This window comes from Simochromis diagramma, unplaced genomic scaffold (assembly GCF_900408965.1).
Source record: "Simochromis diagramma unplaced genomic scaffold, fSimDia1.1 OVJJ01000531.1, whole genome shotgun sequence".
NCBI classification, from domain to species: Eukaryota; Metazoa; Chordata; class Actinopteri; order Cichliformes; family Cichlidae; genus Simochromis; species Simochromis diagramma.
The window spans coordinates 1539737-1556884 of record NW_024387353.1 but is presented as its reverse complement, the minus strand read 5'-3'; the positions used below and the strand labels follow the sequence as shown (position 1 = coordinate 1556884).

Sequence of the window (17148 nt, the reverse complement as noted above, 5' to 3'; positions counted from 1 at the left end):
CTGAGAGCACATGAGATTTAGATAGATATGGATGTATATACAGTATAACCAATATATAGACACGGATGTCAAATTGAGACGAAACGTAGCATCCAGCCAGCCACTGTTTTTTTTTTTTTCCTTTTATTCGTCACCATAAAAAGAATTTGAACCACGCCCTTTGTGAAGTGCAACTCCTTTGACCTAAAAACACGAGCCTGCCTTTGTCGCTGTTCATCTTCGAGGGTTGCACATATTACATATTTCACAGTTTCACTTTAATGGCCTCAGTGATTTTCTTTCACAGCTCAGCTTTTAGCTTTAATGATACCTTGTTTAGCTGCGCACTCTGCATGCATATACAATTTATCTTTTATTAAGAGCAAATAGTGTAATCACACACACACACACACACACACACACACACACGCCAGACGGCTGGGCCATCTGCAGCAGCTGTGAGTCACTGATGGCGGCGGGTGGCCCTCCTACACAGGTCCTACACACACACACACACACACACACACGCACATACAGTTGTGCACATTGCATCTGCATGTAACCTTGCATTCATGCAAGAATAAACATCCACACGGTCATACACAATGAATGCCCACACAAAGAGAGAGGCAGCTGCAGGCACATTATATTTTAGTTTTCTGTCTTTTTTTTTTTTTTCATTTTTCCTTTAAATATTCATCAACATTTAAAATCCTCCTGAGTCACAAGATTTGACACACACACACACACACACAGAGAGAGATGCACAGACACACAGAGCAAGCACATCTGAGAGATGGTGTGAGAGAGTCCATAAATTAATGAGAGTGCAACTGTGTGCATGCTTCTGTTTCTGGTTGGCCCGTGTTTTTCATGTACGTGTGTGTGTGTGTTTGAGAGGACGGTGAATGCTAATCGAGGCAGAGTTAACGAGACACAAGTCCTGTGGAACTCTAATGGCTGAATTTATAATGAGGTGGAAGCCAAGCATGAGACAACCGAGAGAGAGGGAGAGATGTGCAGAAGGTTTGTGCAAATGGGATGGAAGCAGTCACAGAAATGAGTGAAACAAGAAACGGTAACACTAACAGAGAATGGAGGAGTGGGGGAGAAAGAGGGTGATGAATGGTTATTTATTATGGTTTTAGGGAATAAAGGCTTGAAGAGAGAGCTTAGGATAGAGAGGGATTAACAGTGAAAGTAGAAGAGAAATGGCAGGAGATGGGGAAGATGTGCAAGCACGTGGCACGAAGAAGGATTGAGCGGAAAGCTGGGGGCAGAGGAAAATGCGGACTTAGGAACAGCAAAAAGAGAAACACAGAACCTCGACTGTGAACTGTGTTGAGATTTAAAGGCTCAGCTGAGAGCTTGAGGGAGCTCCTGGGGATTAAAGCGTGTTTATCTTTCAAGGAATGCTCCTACATTTTGGATACCTGCACTGCTGTGTGATATCAGAGTCACTCTAGTCTGTTTTGTCTGTATAACATGCGTGTGGTCTTCACAAAATGATTCATGAGACTGTCTTCTGAAAGACGGGGTGTTTATCAGAAATTTGGATTCTGTTTGTGGCAGTAGTGTGTTCTTGTGAAAGGAGTTGCACCTAAAATCTGAAGAAATCAATAAAAACTTCGTCATGAAAAGGTGCCCCTCTGTAAATACAGCAAGTCCGCTTTGTAACAAATAGACAGTGGAGGCCTGTCCTGTGAGTCTCTCCAATTCCAGCTTCTTGAAGAGTGGTTAGCAACTGCACTCCTTGTTCTGCTTTGAAGGACTTGGCAAGACCATGAAATTGAAGCCCAAAGTGCAGCAAATCACTGGAACGAGCACATCATCAACCCCGGCCAGCAAACCACCAGTAGAGAAACATGAGACAGGGAGAAGCTGTAGGCTAGCTGGTTGGCAGTGACTGACATTTCAAAATAAGAGTGAGGAGATTCAATTCAATACAGTTTGATTTATATAGTGCCAAATCACAACAACAGCCACTTCAAGGCACTTTATATTATAAGGTAAGGACCCTACAATAATACTGAGAAAACACCAACAATCAATAGTCGACCCCCTGAGCAAGCACTTGGTAACAGTGGGAAGGGAAAAACTCCCTCCAGCAGAACCAGTTTCAAGGAGGGGCAACCATCTGCCGTGACCAGTTGGGACAAAAGACATGCTGTTCATGTGATTCATTCATTGTGATTCACCACAAGTGAATTAGAGATGCAAATATATTTTACTTGGTAGAACCTTATAAAAAGTGTTCTTCATTAAACCCAGATAGAATGACTTTGTATACAAAGTGTACAAAGCAATACACCAGTGAGGTTAGCAACTCTTCCGATGTGCAGCCTTAGTGAGAAAGTGGAGTTGGGATATGAAATGACTGAACGTGAAGCTCACTGGAGAGACAGCTGAATAATATCGAAGAGCACCGCATCACAGGACACTGACCTCTCGTCCAGCTTTAGTTAGACTTGTCAGGGCCAAACAAAAAGGATCGTAGTCCGCAACAGTCCCAACCTTTATTCTTTCAGGAAGAGGCTGAAGGATATCAACAACAGCACCTGAGCACCTGAGTCGTGTGTCGGATGTGTGAGCAGTTTTTTGTGGACATAGATGTAAACCACAGAAGGCCGGCATCAAACTTAACATGAGTGTTTAATGCTGATTAGTCCAAAAATCTAGGATAACACAGGAAACGGAACAAGGGAATACACCTGTTACCCAAATAAAACAGGAAGTGTGACACGATAGAATGACATACAATTACTGTTCATCCCCAGTAGCTAAAACTAACAATAACTGAACATTTACAGTGGCACAGAAAAAGAAATGTTAGAAAATAATCAAGGTTTTTACATTTCTGAATCTGGACTAAATAAATATATACAGGACCAACTGGAAATGAGTCATAATTTTTTTTGAAGCTGAAAACTCCGTTCACCATATAAACAACAAACAAAAATTAAACATAAAATATTCTCACAGCCAAAAACAATCATCAGCTCTCAAAAATAAAAAATAGAAATCACAGGAATATAAAGCGATAAATAGTTAGCAGCAAATTAACTTTCAAAATAAGAGCAAGTGGATTTTCCACTAGTGAAGCAGCTGTGAATGTGAATGTTTTCTTGGTAGATTAAACAAGAAAATCATGTCAGGTGTGTGTGTGGGGAAACACTGAAGGCTTTGTGCTTCATGATCACCCTCCTGATGTTTTTTAATCTGCGTCCACGCTGGCAGTGATCTGCTTGTCGAGCATCGCTTTGAAGCTGACTGCAGGTCAGGCTTGCAGACATTACAGGCTCTGGTTGCCTAGGTAACCATGTAATGTAGGCTACTTACGACCACATCTTATGCCAATCGATGGTATCCTGTGCTGTCATTGGTTGTCGCTTCAGTTGCTTCCCTGGAAGTTGTGAAAAGTTTCCTATTAGGTCACCGTGTGTATAAAAAGTCTTCCTTGTGTTGTTTTCTCTCTTTTTAATTTCTCACTTTAAAAGATGTTGAACTTTGTTTTACTGGATCTTTGCAAACTAGAAAATCATTTGTCTTTTGTTCAGTTTACCTGCCTCTTCTGTCCTGCGTTTGTGTTCCAGTTTTGCAGAAAAAAAAATAATAATAACAATTTTACACAAGGTTGACTCAGTCCGGAGATATTTAGCATAATATAGCACAGAGACTGGACACCATTAAAGGTCTTATCCCTCTGCCAAAAGGAGAGTGGAGGCGGAGGTACATTTTCTGTGATGTTTGTGAGATTAGACACACACACACACAAAAGTACAAAGTCATTTTAGATAAAACTTAGTTGAGATGTGGGGTAGAGGCAAATGAAAAGCCTCTTAAGCATTCAGCTCAGTGAGGTTAAACCCTCTATGATGGATAGAAAAAACTTACATCATTGTTCCCATCTAATGTTCTTCCAGCTACTATGGAAAAAATGTTTTATTTATATATATATATTATTAATCTTTTCCTCTGCGGTTCCTCTCACCTCCTGCCTCACTCTCTTTCCTATCTTTTATTCTTTCAGTATAACTCCTCTCGGCCTAGGGAGGAGTGGGAGATGTGGCACCCGACACTGATAGCCGAGGCTCTGTTTGCCATTGCCAACATCTTCAGCTCTCTCAGACTCATCTCCCTCTTCACCGCCAACTCCCACCTCGGGCCACTGCAGATCTCCTTAGGAAGGATGCTTCTGGACATCCTCAAATTTCTCTTCATTTACTGTCTGGTAAGACATAGTTGATGGGTTTGTAGCTTAAACCTATTCGCTGGAACGTTCAAGACAGTTCTACTACACAGCAAGAGCAAGACACGAGTAGGCAAAGTTCTTCATGTTTCTCGTGCACGGGAGAGAACTGGACAAGCGCCGTTCCTTCGCTTGACCCCAGTCGCTCTCGTCCGCTCCACCATAACACTGCTCTGTTATTGAGGTTACATGAATATACATAGGTTTATTAACATATGACGTCTACATACACACAAAGAGTACCTTGCCTGTGCGTTGTGTAAGTGTGTGTGTGTGTGTGTGTGGGGGGGGGGGGTCAGAGTGTGACCCCATAAACGACTTCCCTAAACCTGCTGGTCTGGAAGTCCAGCAGTTCATCTAAATAAAAGGCACTTAGAGTAAAACAGATATAGATGTGTTTGCCATACCATATATCAGCAAGAAAAGATAAAACCTTGCTCATGATCCCAAGAGGTGTGTGATCAATGCTAGAACACTCTGGAGAGGAGTGAACGCACCCCCTCTTCATGCTACACAGAGTTGTTACAGACCTCCTAGGATGAGACATTCTTTCAATCTACAAATGATTATATACTTCTAAGCATAAATGACAATGAACAATATAAACCTGACAATAATAACTGTCCTCTGTAGCACATTTATGCAAAATTACTTTTGTTATGCATTAAAAAAAAAACTTAATTAAATGCAAATTTAAATGAGGGGGGGGGGGGGGGGGGTTGTTCGTTTTTTAATTGATCTGAATCCAGAGATGTCAAGCTCAGAGGTGGAGAGTTTCGGAGTCTGGGGGCCACTTTTAGAAAAGCTCTCTCCTTTAGTTTTTAGCCTCAAATGATGTACTCATACGAGGCCCTGATCACATGACCTCAGGGACCTATTTGGGGCATACAGGGAGCGCAGAATTATTAGGAAAGTTGTATTTTTGAGGAATAATTTTACTACTGCAATACTCATTTGCCTAATAATTCTGCACTCCCTGTATAGAGGTGAAAGTTCAATGTCAACCTGCAGAGATTTCAACTAGTTTTTGCTTAGACAAGCAGACATTTAATTACAGTACACCAAATAAATGCATTTATAATAATCTCCACACAAATGGAACACAATGTGACACTTAAGTGTTAAAAACAAGTATAAAGTTGAACCATGGATCCCCATTGAGGATTTAGCAAATGTCACAAGAGGTCCAAGAGCTTCTGTTATCTTAATCACAAATACATCAGGGACACACAAAGAAATAAGTTTTTCCTTCATTATGCTGGAGATAGTTGTCAGTTCCATCCTAACTTTTAATAGATCCTATTCAGGATCTACAGCTTAGAGACATCTTGAGGCGTAAAAGAGATACATAACTGAATGTCATCTGCATAGCAGCGGTAACAAATGCATTTAAAGATGCTCAAAATGTGCTGAAGAGGGAGCAGGTGTAATACAAACAATAAGGGCTCAAAAACAGAAGCTTGTGGCACACTGTCGCTAAGAGAAGAAAACAAGGATCTGTATGAGAAACTGCCACAGAAAAGCGTTGTTCAGGCAGCTATGATGCAAACCACTTCAACACAGATCCCGATGCACCCACCCAGTGATTTATTACCCTATTATTGTTACCCTGTTGTACAAGATGTGATGTTCAACAGTATAAAAAGCAGAGGTAAAGTCCAAAATCATCAAAACAGAACATCCTCCTGCATCACTGTGCATGGACACTGTATAAAGAGCTGTTTCAGAAGAATGAGCGCTGCGAAAGTCGGATTTAAATTTATCAAGAACACAGTTTTTATCTAAAACCGCTATAAGCTCCTTATCCACAGCCTTTGCTAAGATCTTAGCAATACATGACAAGTTTGGTGTGTGTCTGCTAAGAAAAGAAGGCTCAAGCTTGGGGTTTTTATCATTTTAAATAAGCAGGGCCTTGACCAGAGAGCAGTGAAGTGTTGATTCTAGTGAGCACATAGAAACCTATAGTACAACAAAACAGCATTTTATCTATGTCATACATTTGCATGCTGATACATTCCAAGTACCATGGGCTCGAGCATCTTTTCCAAGGACAGTGTGACATGCAGACTGAGAGAGCCAGTGATCTAATAAACTGTACCATCACTTAATGATCTTATATTTTAGTACTGGTTGCAGCTTATATAATTCATAGCAATATAATATTTTTTTCTATTTTCTAGAGGAGAAGAATGTAATTATGTTCACTTAGAAAACATCTGACTCACTCTGTAGCAGGACACTCCCTGCTACAAGGACACATCATGCTCTCTTTTCCAGCTCCACACAATGAAGGAAAAAATATTGAATATTAAAGTTACTGCAGCAGCAACAGTACTGAGTTTCTATTACATGCACTGTTTGAGTGGTGGATGCTCATATTAAATGCATTCAAAAGTCTTTGTAAGCCAAAGGTCAGGATTCAGGTTGCTGTAAATGCTATGTGTTGAAAGCGGATCTCCCTAATATGCACCCTCAGGCACACATCCCTGACTATGAGCATATTAGCCCCACCTACCTTCTGTTCAAATGTTCGGTTTATGAGTGGCAGCCAATCAGAAGTAAGTCAACATAAAGAAAGGAGGAAAGAAGGTCAAACTCCCAACTCTTTGAGCCACGATCGCCCACCATTCTGTGCAGGGTGGACCCCCTGTCCTGACCTCTGAGATGGGCTCCAGTCCCCCAGTTACCCTGAACTGCATAAACAGAATATGGATAGATGGATGCTCAGCCTTTGTCTTTTGAATTCTAATTGTATTAGTGAGTTCATTTTGAAGTTAAGAACCCACATTAGCATTCACTTCAATTTTATCTAAAAGGCTGCTGCTTTGAGTGGTATTTAAACTCCTCTACCTTCACTCACTCTACACGTCAACTTTGCCATCTGTTTTCTTCTAATTCACACACATGATTTCTGTCTTGCTTACTGCCTTTCATTCCTCGTGTCTCCAACACATACCTCCACCTCTCCAGCCACTTTTCCATCTGCTCCCTACTTTCACTACAGATCAGAGTGTCGTGTGCAAAAACCAGAGTCCACAGAATCTCTTTCCCAACCTCATCTGTCAGCCTCTCCATCACCACTGCAAACAAGAATGGCTCAGAGTTGATGTCTGATATAATCTTACCCCCACCTTGAACCCATCTGTCAGTTCTACAGCACACCTTCCCACCCTTACTACCATGTAGAGTAGAAGTAAGGACAAAGCTGCAGGTAGCTGAAAATTCTTGAACCAGGCTCTTTGAATTCATCAGTGAATTTTGAACCCTTCAGCCTTCTTCTCTCGAAGGCAGATTTAATTTCTTTTTCTTTTATGGCACGGTTAGCTTGATTAGCACAACAGTCTCTGCACCACCACATCACTATGTGTTGCTGACCTCACTACAGGGAGCGCAGAATTATTAGGCAAGTTGTATTTTTGAGGAATAATTTTATTATTGAACAACAACCATGTTCTCAATGAACCCAAAAAACTCATTAATATCAAAGCTGAATGTTTTTGGAAGTAGTTTTTAGTTTGTTTTTAGTTTTAGCTATTTTAGGGGGATATCTGTGTGTGCAGGTGACTATTACTGTGCATAATTATTAGGCAACTTAACAAAAAACAAATATATACCCATTTCAATTATTTATTTTTACCAGTGAAACCAATATAACATCTCCACATTCACAAATATACATTTCTGACATTTGAAAACAAAACAAAAACAAATCAGCGACCAATATAGCCACCTTTCTTTGCAAGGACACTCAAAAGCCTGCCATCCATGGATTCTGTCAGTGTTTTGATCTGTTCACCATCAACATTGCGTGCAGCAGCAACCACAGCCTCCCAGACACTGTTCAGAGAGGTGTACTGTTTTCCCTCCTTGTAAATCTCACATTTGATGATGGACCACAGGTTCTCAATGGGGTTCAGATCAGGTGAACAAGGTGGCCATGTCATTAGTTTTTCTTCTTTTATACCCTTTCCTGCCAGCCACGCTGTGGAGTACTTGGACGCGTGTGATGGAGCATTGTCCCGCATGAAAATCATGTTTTTCTTGAAGGATGCAGACTTCTTCCTGTACCACTGCTTGAAGAAGGTGTCTTCCAGAAACTGGCAGTAGGACTGGGAGTTGAGCTTGACTCCATCCTCAACCCGAAAAGGCCCCACAAGCTCATCTTTGATGATACCAGCCCAAACCAGTACTCCACCTCCACCTTGCTGGCGTCTGAGTTGGACTGGAGCTCTCTGCCCTTTACCAATCCAGCCACGGGCCCATCCATCTGGCCCATCAAGACTCACTCTCATTTCATCAGTCCATAAAACCTTAGAAAAAACAGTTTTGGGCACTCCAGTGATGTTGCAGCTCTGAAATATGGCCAAACTGGTGGCAAGTGGCATCTTGGCAGCTGCACGCTTGACTTTTCTCAGTTCATGGGCAGTTATTTTGCGCCTTGGTTTTTCCACACGTTTCTTGCGACCCTGTTGACTATTTTGAATGAGACGCTTGATTGTTCGATGATCACGCTTCAGAAGCTTTGCAATTTTGAGACTGCTGCATCCCTCTGCAAGATATCTCACTATTTTTGACTTTTCTGAGCCTGTCAAGTCCTTCTTTTGACCCATTTTGCCAAAGGAAAGGACGTTGCCTAATAATTATGCACACCTGATATAGGGTGTTGATGTCATTAGACCACACCCCTTCTCATTACAGAGATGCACATCACCTAATATGCTTAATTGGTAGTAGGCTTTCGAGCCTATACAGCTTGGAGTAAGACAACATGCATGAAGAGGATGATGTGGACAAAATACTCATTTGCCTAATAATTCTGCACTCCCTGTACTGTAGCTTCCTGCCAAGATCAATGCTCTTCAGTCTCGGGTGGAGGGAAATAACCTTGGTGTGGTGCTTGTATTGCTCCCCCTTCTCCCGTGATATAAATATGATACTCGCGTGTGTGGTCTGAATGTTTAAGTGGTTCTGTGTCTACACAGACACACACACACATCTGATGAAACAGATATGCAACATTTCAGTCAATCCGGCTTTCTACACAGGCAGTATGATGTCTTACTTGCTTTTTACATGTGCTAAACATCCAGGTTTACCTTGAACATTGTGAAGCCTATTACACGTTCCTAACGATAGGAAGACATCCAACAATCGGGTTGTCAGTAGGAATTGAATTCAGGCCACCCCTCTTTTGTTTCTTGTTAAGCAGCTTTGAAGTTTCCATTTTATCCAGTACTGTCTGCATCTTTGATGATGATGAAAGCAAGCAAATTTCTCAGCATGCTGCATCCTTGATTGGCGGTAGAAGGACATTACAAGCCCATTTCATTACATCTGAAACTCATTAATTCCTCCCCAAAGGAACTCCTAACCTACAACACAATCCACGTGTGAATTGCTTTGCTCCTGACAGTCTTAAAACCAATCCCAGCAACCCCCAGGCACCTACGCCATAATACTTCATGTTCACACAGTAGTAGCTTTATGTAACACTACTCATGTTAGCTCTCTCCTGTTTGAGATGAAAGCTGCGTTTTAAAAGGGCCTGGAGGCACTAAAGGTCAATCCCTGTAATAAAAGTGAAATGTTATATTTGCAGAGCTTCACTTCAAAATGAAAAAGTATTGAGGGTTTTTTCTTTCAGATATTGAGAAATCAGTATTATATTTCATTATACGTTGGTGGTTAATGTGTGGAGTCTCGAGGTGACGGCGCAAAATCATTGGGTGGAGTGTCGTGGTTGCTAAGAGTATGTGTTAGATCAGGTGTTTAAGTGCAGCGCTGATGTGTTTTGTCTTGTGTTTTTCGGTATGTGTAGGTCCTGTTAGCATTTGCTAATGGTTTGAACCAGCTGTATTTCTACTATGAAACAAAGGCATCAGAGGAACCCAACAACTGCAAGGGCATCCGCTGTGAGAGGCAGAACAACGCCTTCTCAACGTGAGTACCATTTCCAACTTTAACTGCATGTACTTGAGTACTTGTAGAGTCTGTTAGGAAGTGAAAAAAGGTTGAAACTGCACCAGTTTGGTATAAATACTGGTTTTTGGTTTTGCAAAACTGTTTTGTTTTTTGTTTTTTCCTTTTAAGTGCACTTTAAATTTTCCCGCCTTTCCATAATTTTCTTGTCACATTTTATTGTTTTAGTCATGCTAACAATACCAGGAATTTAAAGTTTGATGTTCTGAATTAAATTTGGTGATCTATTTATACCCCCTTAGGTACACTTGTCATTTGGTAATTGTCTTTAATGCTAATTATCAAATGTTAGTATGCTTGCACTGCAAACTAAGATGGTGAACATGGCATGTCAGAAAGCTGATGGTATTTACTAGAGTCTGACCAGTATGGGATTTTTAAGACCAGTTTCCAGTGTTTTAACCCTTTGATATACAAAAAACATAAAATCTGAGTAGAAAAAGTTATTTTTTTACTGTAAAAACAACAAACATGTTTAAAAATCATCTTCATAACTTGAAATGCAAATAGAAATGGTAAATTTTAAAAAAAATTATACACAAGTTTTGCAAACAACAAAGTACACCACAGACCTAAACTGGTCTATAGTTTGAAGTCCGCACTTTCGACCCAAGTTGAAATGGGTCACTGCATCTTGTTGCTGTGTCGTCTTAAATCGGTCATGTGATTGACCCCGGGGAGTTAAAAATCTGATTCCAGCTGATATTTTCTCTGTCAGAATTGAAAACAAATGCATTGTTTTATAAATAAAATGAAACTTATTTGAAATTTAGATTAAAACATAAGTACCTACTGTATTTTGTAGCGTTCTATAATTCTATCGATGGTCGTACATTTCTAGACCCGGTTTACTTTTCCTTTTTTTTAATTAAAGCAAAGAAACAAACCCATTGCCCTGCCTGTCTGTGTTTAGTTGAATATAAATGATATTTCTTTAGTCATTTTTCTGTAAACAAACCTTTATTTAAACCTGCTCTTCAGTGTTTGATAAAAATGAACTGTGAAACTATCAGGTTACAGTGATGTACACATCCATTTAAATTGCACTAGATGTATGTGTGACTATTTTATTGCACACATCAAATGTGTAGAAGTACTACATTGATCTCAATTCAAAGTCTTATTCGCGCAGACCTTCGTCTTGTGCATCGTTGCACCAGATAATGATATCGAAATGATTTTTTTGGTGTCGAGTAGAAGCTCAGGCTTGTTCAGTGAACTTGGGGAATATTAATACGGTGTTCTCTTTGCATGTGAGGTCGGTAAATGTGGAGGCAAGTCAAGGTTTCGCTCACGGAGAGGCCAAGTTTGAGTTACTGTTCATACAGCAGCTTTTCACAGGCTCAGCAGAGATCCAGAGTCTCAGTGCTGAGTGAGACAGAGTGAAAGCCAAGATGAGTCAGTGGTCTGAATATTGATCAAGGCAGTGGTTTGTTTTAGATAATAGCTGTATTGATTCGCGATCAATTCCATTACAGTAAAGTCCTCGGTACAATGATAGGGCCGTGAGGACCATGCTAAAACAACAGCTCCCACTCTAAACTTTGTCTGCTTTTATTAAAGGTAAAAAGAGAGGTATGTTTGATATCCATGTATTCAACCACAGATTATCATGCAAGTAAAGTTTGACCCAGAACGCTGCTAATGATTTTATTTCTGCTGAAAAGTCAAACTGTGACCTTAGCTAAGTTTGTTTTTAGGGTGTCTGTCTTGTTGGGCAAAGAGAGTGGGTCTTTTAAAGAAATACTGCAGTGGCCTGAAGCGAAACTGACTGGAGTTCCTGACCCTCTGAATTAACAAAAAGATTTTTTACAGATTACATTTTAACCAAGACTTTCAAGTCAAATAAATCTGAACATGTCATTTCCAGTCTAAGGAGCTTGGAGAAAAAAAAACATCTGCATTTCTTTTAGTTTCCTTGAAGATGTTTCACCTCTCATCTGAGAAGCTTCTTCGGTTCTAAGCGCAATTAATGGAGATTTTAACCCCTTATGGGAGTGTCCCCCCCAAGAGGGTCATGGACCCACTATGGATCCTCTACCTAATCATATGAGCCAAGGTGTGAAAATGGGTGTGGGTCACAAGCAGCCAACGCTTTCTGGTGAACCCATTGTAAGACCAAGCCCCACACTATCATGTGATTTCCTGAGGTCAAATGGCCCAGGATGTGAGTGGGTATAATAGACGGTAGATAGTTGGTGTCGTAAACCACCGCCTCTGTTCAAAGATGTTCGTTCACAGGGGACATAGATGGCTTCTTACTTACCAGTGTTTATTTGAAGATGTGCTCAACTCAGCCTTGGTTGTAATATTAACTCCTCACAGCTAAGAACTGTAGAAGAGCATTCAGAAGACCACAGCAGGTGGCCATTTCTAGTATAATCTTCAGGGATTTTTAGAATTCTTCTGGTTGTATCTGGTTTAAATTGTCAGCAGAGCAAATTATTAACTGAAACCTTTAACACAGGACACTCATAGACAGCAGAGCAGGCTCACATGTTTGAAAGTCAGGAGTCAGTTTTTATTTTCTCTCCCGTAGCACACAACTTCTCTCTGACACTTTCTTACTACTGGATGTGCTTTGTGTGGCCTCTTTCATCATTCACCCAAGTAAGGGAGGAGGCAGCTTTGATGAAGCAGTGAGGCGGTTGCTGTCATGGGGTTATTATTATAAAAGGTGTTTTGTTTTGTTTTTTAACCTAAACTACAATCGTTTCTTAAATCATATCACGTGCATAAAGTCTCACTTGATTTATGAGCTCAGTGATTACTTTCCTGGTGAGTTGATGGTCTCAGTCTCAGGTTTTACACTTTATCATGATACAACATGATGTTCAACATGTACTTTATGATTTTCATTAGTCCAAAACGAGGATAAAGCAGGGTATGCTTTAGGGCAGGCCTAGCTTATGCTTGACAAATCGCTATTATAAGAGCGAGTAGTGTCTCTCAATCAGATTAAAGCCACCCGTCATCATCTCGCACATGTAGTTTTAATAACATAAGATGTCAGCCCAAATGGCAAATTTGTGGCTTCAAAGGAGGGATGTAGCAGCCAGTGGCACGATGTTATGGTGGCTGCATCCATCTTTTCTATGCAGTCTATGAATCGCAGGCCGTCAGAATTACTTTCACTGGTCTATCCCTGCTTTGGAATCACTGGAAAATGTTTCCTGCTCATTAGGAGTGCATTTTCTTCTGGGGGAGTAAATCCCATCATAGTCCAGGAACAATAAACACCTAAAAATTGGAGCAAAATAAAGCACAATCTTTGGCTCAATCTTTACACTTTTTTCAGACATGGCTTACAAATGTATATTATTTTATCTTTGTGCATATAAATGAACATCATTTTATTGATTTGCAAACATTTGAAACCAGTATGCAAAGTTGGGGGGGTGGGGCTTGTTTTTTTAATGCGGCTATTTGATGGTCAAAGTGCAAAAGTCACGAGGGTTTTTACACCGGTAACTCTTCTTCTCTGTGTCGCTAAAAAGAATAAACGCGCTCAGCAAACCTTGAGTCAAAGTGACAAACATGTCACGCTGATCAAAGCTCCTCATCTGTACATCAGCGCTGACGTGGTGGATCCAGAGTCTGGGGGGAAAGAAATCAGCCTCACACTGGAGCTAAACTAGCGAGCAGATCACAGCGATGACGGCTGAGAGTGACGCATTATGCAAACAGCGATCGCAGCCCTGCGGGCAACGCAGCCTGCATCAACATTCAAGAGCGTGTGTGTCTGTGTGCATTCCTGCGTGTGTGTTCTGCTCCCTTGCTCTGTAATTCACACACACTTATCGGCATTTCTGAGTTATTTCACACGATCACTTCCTGTTTCTGCTCAGGTGTCCCCCCCACTCCTCCTGTTCTCGCTCATCTGTACTTCACACACACTTATCACCTTTAATGTGTCAGCGTGATTTACACTGTGCACTGTGTGTGCGTCTCTCACTGTGTTCGTCTCTGCCTCTCCACCTCTTTTCTTTGCCTTCACACAAATGTTGTAAATAATCCCTAATTTTTCCTTTCACAGTCTGCACACCCCCATCTATTTTCTTTCACACACAACTCTGGCGCTCTCTCGGATTTGCACACTTTCGTTGCATCTCTCTCTTTTCCACAGCAGCAGCGGCAGCAGCATGGGAAGCTGTGGGGTTTCTGATTCACCTGATTCAAATGAGGAACTCTGAGTACTTTTAGATTGTTTTCCAATTGGTTCAGTAATTGATTAAAAAATGTTGGATTTTAAAAACATGATTCTGCAAACTGATGTTGTGGAAAAAACAGGTTATGGAGGATCTAATGACTGTTTTGTGTGAGTGAAAAAATGCTTTTGTGTGCAGGTAAAAAGATATATAAAATATATAATAATGGATTGTATTTATATTGCGCTTTTCGGGGCCCTCAAAGCGCTGTACAATGCCACTATTCATTCACTCTCACATTCACACACTGGTGGAGGCAGCTACAGTTGTAGCCACAGCCATCCTGGGGCAGACTGACAGAAGCGAGGCTGCCATATCACGCCATCGGCCCCTCTGGCCATCACCAGTAGGCGGTAGGTGAAGTGTCTTGCCCAAGGACACAACGACCGAGACTGTCCGAGGCGGGGCTCGAACTGCCAACTCTTTGAGCCACGATCGCCCATATCCATATCTGCGTTTCTGGGTCGAGCACAGTCAGACCAAAAGTCGGTGACTTGTGCCGAGATCTATCCAGGACAAACCAAACAAACACAATAGTTTTTCTTCAGACAGATTGCCACATTGAGCATGTGAATTTCCTAAATTTAGAGTCACTTTTATGGTAATGTATTAAAAAAATCAGCGCTGCCGCCACCCTTTTATCTTCCGAGTGCACAGAATGAGAAACTGGATTTGCGGCAGAACAGTCCTTAGGCACAGCAGGCTGAGGGTTTATTAGAGCGCTGTTCAATACCACATGCAGTGACTGTCAAAGTCAGGACATCTATGTGGTGAAGGTGAGGCTCTCACTGTTTCAGACCTCAGACGCACCGCTGTCTGTGTGAGGCGAGAGAGAACGAGGGAGTGGCGAATGGTTTCGCTGACTGTAATTAGCGGACCTAAGGTGGCATCTGCACAGGAAGTGGTTTCTTTGTAGGCCTTTGGTCACTAGCCCATATTCCAGCTTCGGTTGCCTAGGTAACAGTCTGTCACCGGTGTCTTTTGATCACTTTTCTTTAATTTGAGAAGATTTAAAGTTACAATGTGTAAAATCAATGCGTGTCCACGTCTGTTTACTCTGGAGGAGGCTGTAAAACTTTGTGAAAGGAATCTGTTACAAGTCGATGAATCAGTGATGACAACGACACTGAGTTGATTTGTTTAGGATGTCCTGAACTTTTCTGCCATTAAACACTGCTACTGTTAGACACTTTTAGCTCCAGTTACCTCCTGTTAGCTGTTGTTAGGTAGCATTAGTGAAAATGGAATGGATCTAGCATTATTAGAATCGGATATTTAATGAATAAACTCTGTAATCAAACTGTTTATCAGAGGGAAAGTGGGATTTTTAGAAGACGCGCTTAAAACTAGCGGGCATAAAGTTGGCTTATAACCAGCTGCAGTTGTTTAGCCGGCTCATTGTCAACTGTGCAGAGATGGAAGGATCAGGTCTAATCTGCTGACCAAACTTGATTGTGCAAACATATCAGATCAGTGAACAGGAGTGCATGTCTAACAGCGCTACATGTAACAAAGAACACATAACCTGTGCCACAGCATCAGGCAGCTCATAATCCCAGCAGGCTGCTTGATTTCTCACACCCTAAAAATGGTTCATGTTTACTAGAAAGAGCGGCGCTATAGGCTGCGCTGATTAATTGCACACTGTCTGGCTGCTGAATCTAAACACACTTTGTTTTCTCTCACAGATTCGCTTCATACAGCGTTTCTGTGTCACAATGCACAACACATTCGCACGCAGTCGCTTTCTCGGCTCGCCTCCCACACAGCTGCAGAACTATAACAGTCAAATGACTGCGTGGCTGCGAGACTCAGCTGTAGCAGTTTACTGCTCGGCTTAGTGGACAGAAAGATGAGAGAGGATGGAGAGCAGGGAGGAGAAAGGCAGATGATATTGGGATACAAAATTAGACGCGTGTGAGAGGGACAGACGCACGTGCCCAGTAAATAGTGGTTATCAGTTGGTATCACTCTCATACATCTGACATGCAGACACCCTCCTGTAGCTAAAAGGTGTGTTATCATTTATTGTCATCACTGATAAACATAAAGTCAGCCAGATTATCGAGGATTATCTTGAATAATAAAATCTCCCACTGAAAATGGAGCTTTCCAACACGTGATCGTTTTGATGTATATTTAACTCTGGGCTCTGTAAGCACCATGATATGACAACAGTACTTTGTGAATTACTGCTTTTAATCTTCAGGTGTAGCAGTCAGATCTTCGTTTACTTTTTTTTTTCTTTTCTAGGGCAGATTTAAAAGGGTGAAAACTGCAGACATACTCAATTTGCCACCCTGTTTTATTCTGGATTGACCAAATTTTTCAAAACTGAACACCTAACTCTCCGAAAACGTTAGAGCAGTTATGCAAATATGTGATGTCTTGGTAAATCGAGCAGATATTTGAAGTATACACAGCTACATTCTCGCATGAAAATATTTTAAAAGTTTATTTTGTGACCCAGAAAGAGTAATATTTCAAACTCCACCACTCTGTGTTCCTCCGCCACAGCCTCGTTTGAGTTTTGGACAAAATGCATTCTGGGATACTGCATTTCATCATTTCGAGCCGATTGGAGACCAGAACAGCCAATCAGATTTTTTTGCATCCAAGTCAAATGCAAAAACTGAGCCAGAGGGGCTGCTATTGTGTGTGTGTGTGTGTGTGTGTGTGTGTGTGTGTGTGTGTGTGGATAATAGCAAACACTGAAATACATTTTTTGCACGC

General features: G+C 41.3%; 1 protein-coding gene across 1 annotated transcript in view; it reads left to right on the top strand.

Moving 5' to 3' along the window:
• Positions 1–17148, top strand: part of trpc5a (transient receptor potential cation channel, subfamily C, member 5a) — a 193947-nt gene that overhangs the window by 153121 nt on the left and 23678 nt on the right. The window contains exons 12-13 of the mRNA XM_040007056.1: positions 4010–4210; positions 10047–10168. Of these exons, the coding sequence (XP_039862990.1) occupies positions 4010–4210; positions 10047–10168 (323 nt within the window). The remainder of the gene's footprint in view (positions 1–4009; positions 4211–10046; positions 10169–17148) is intronic.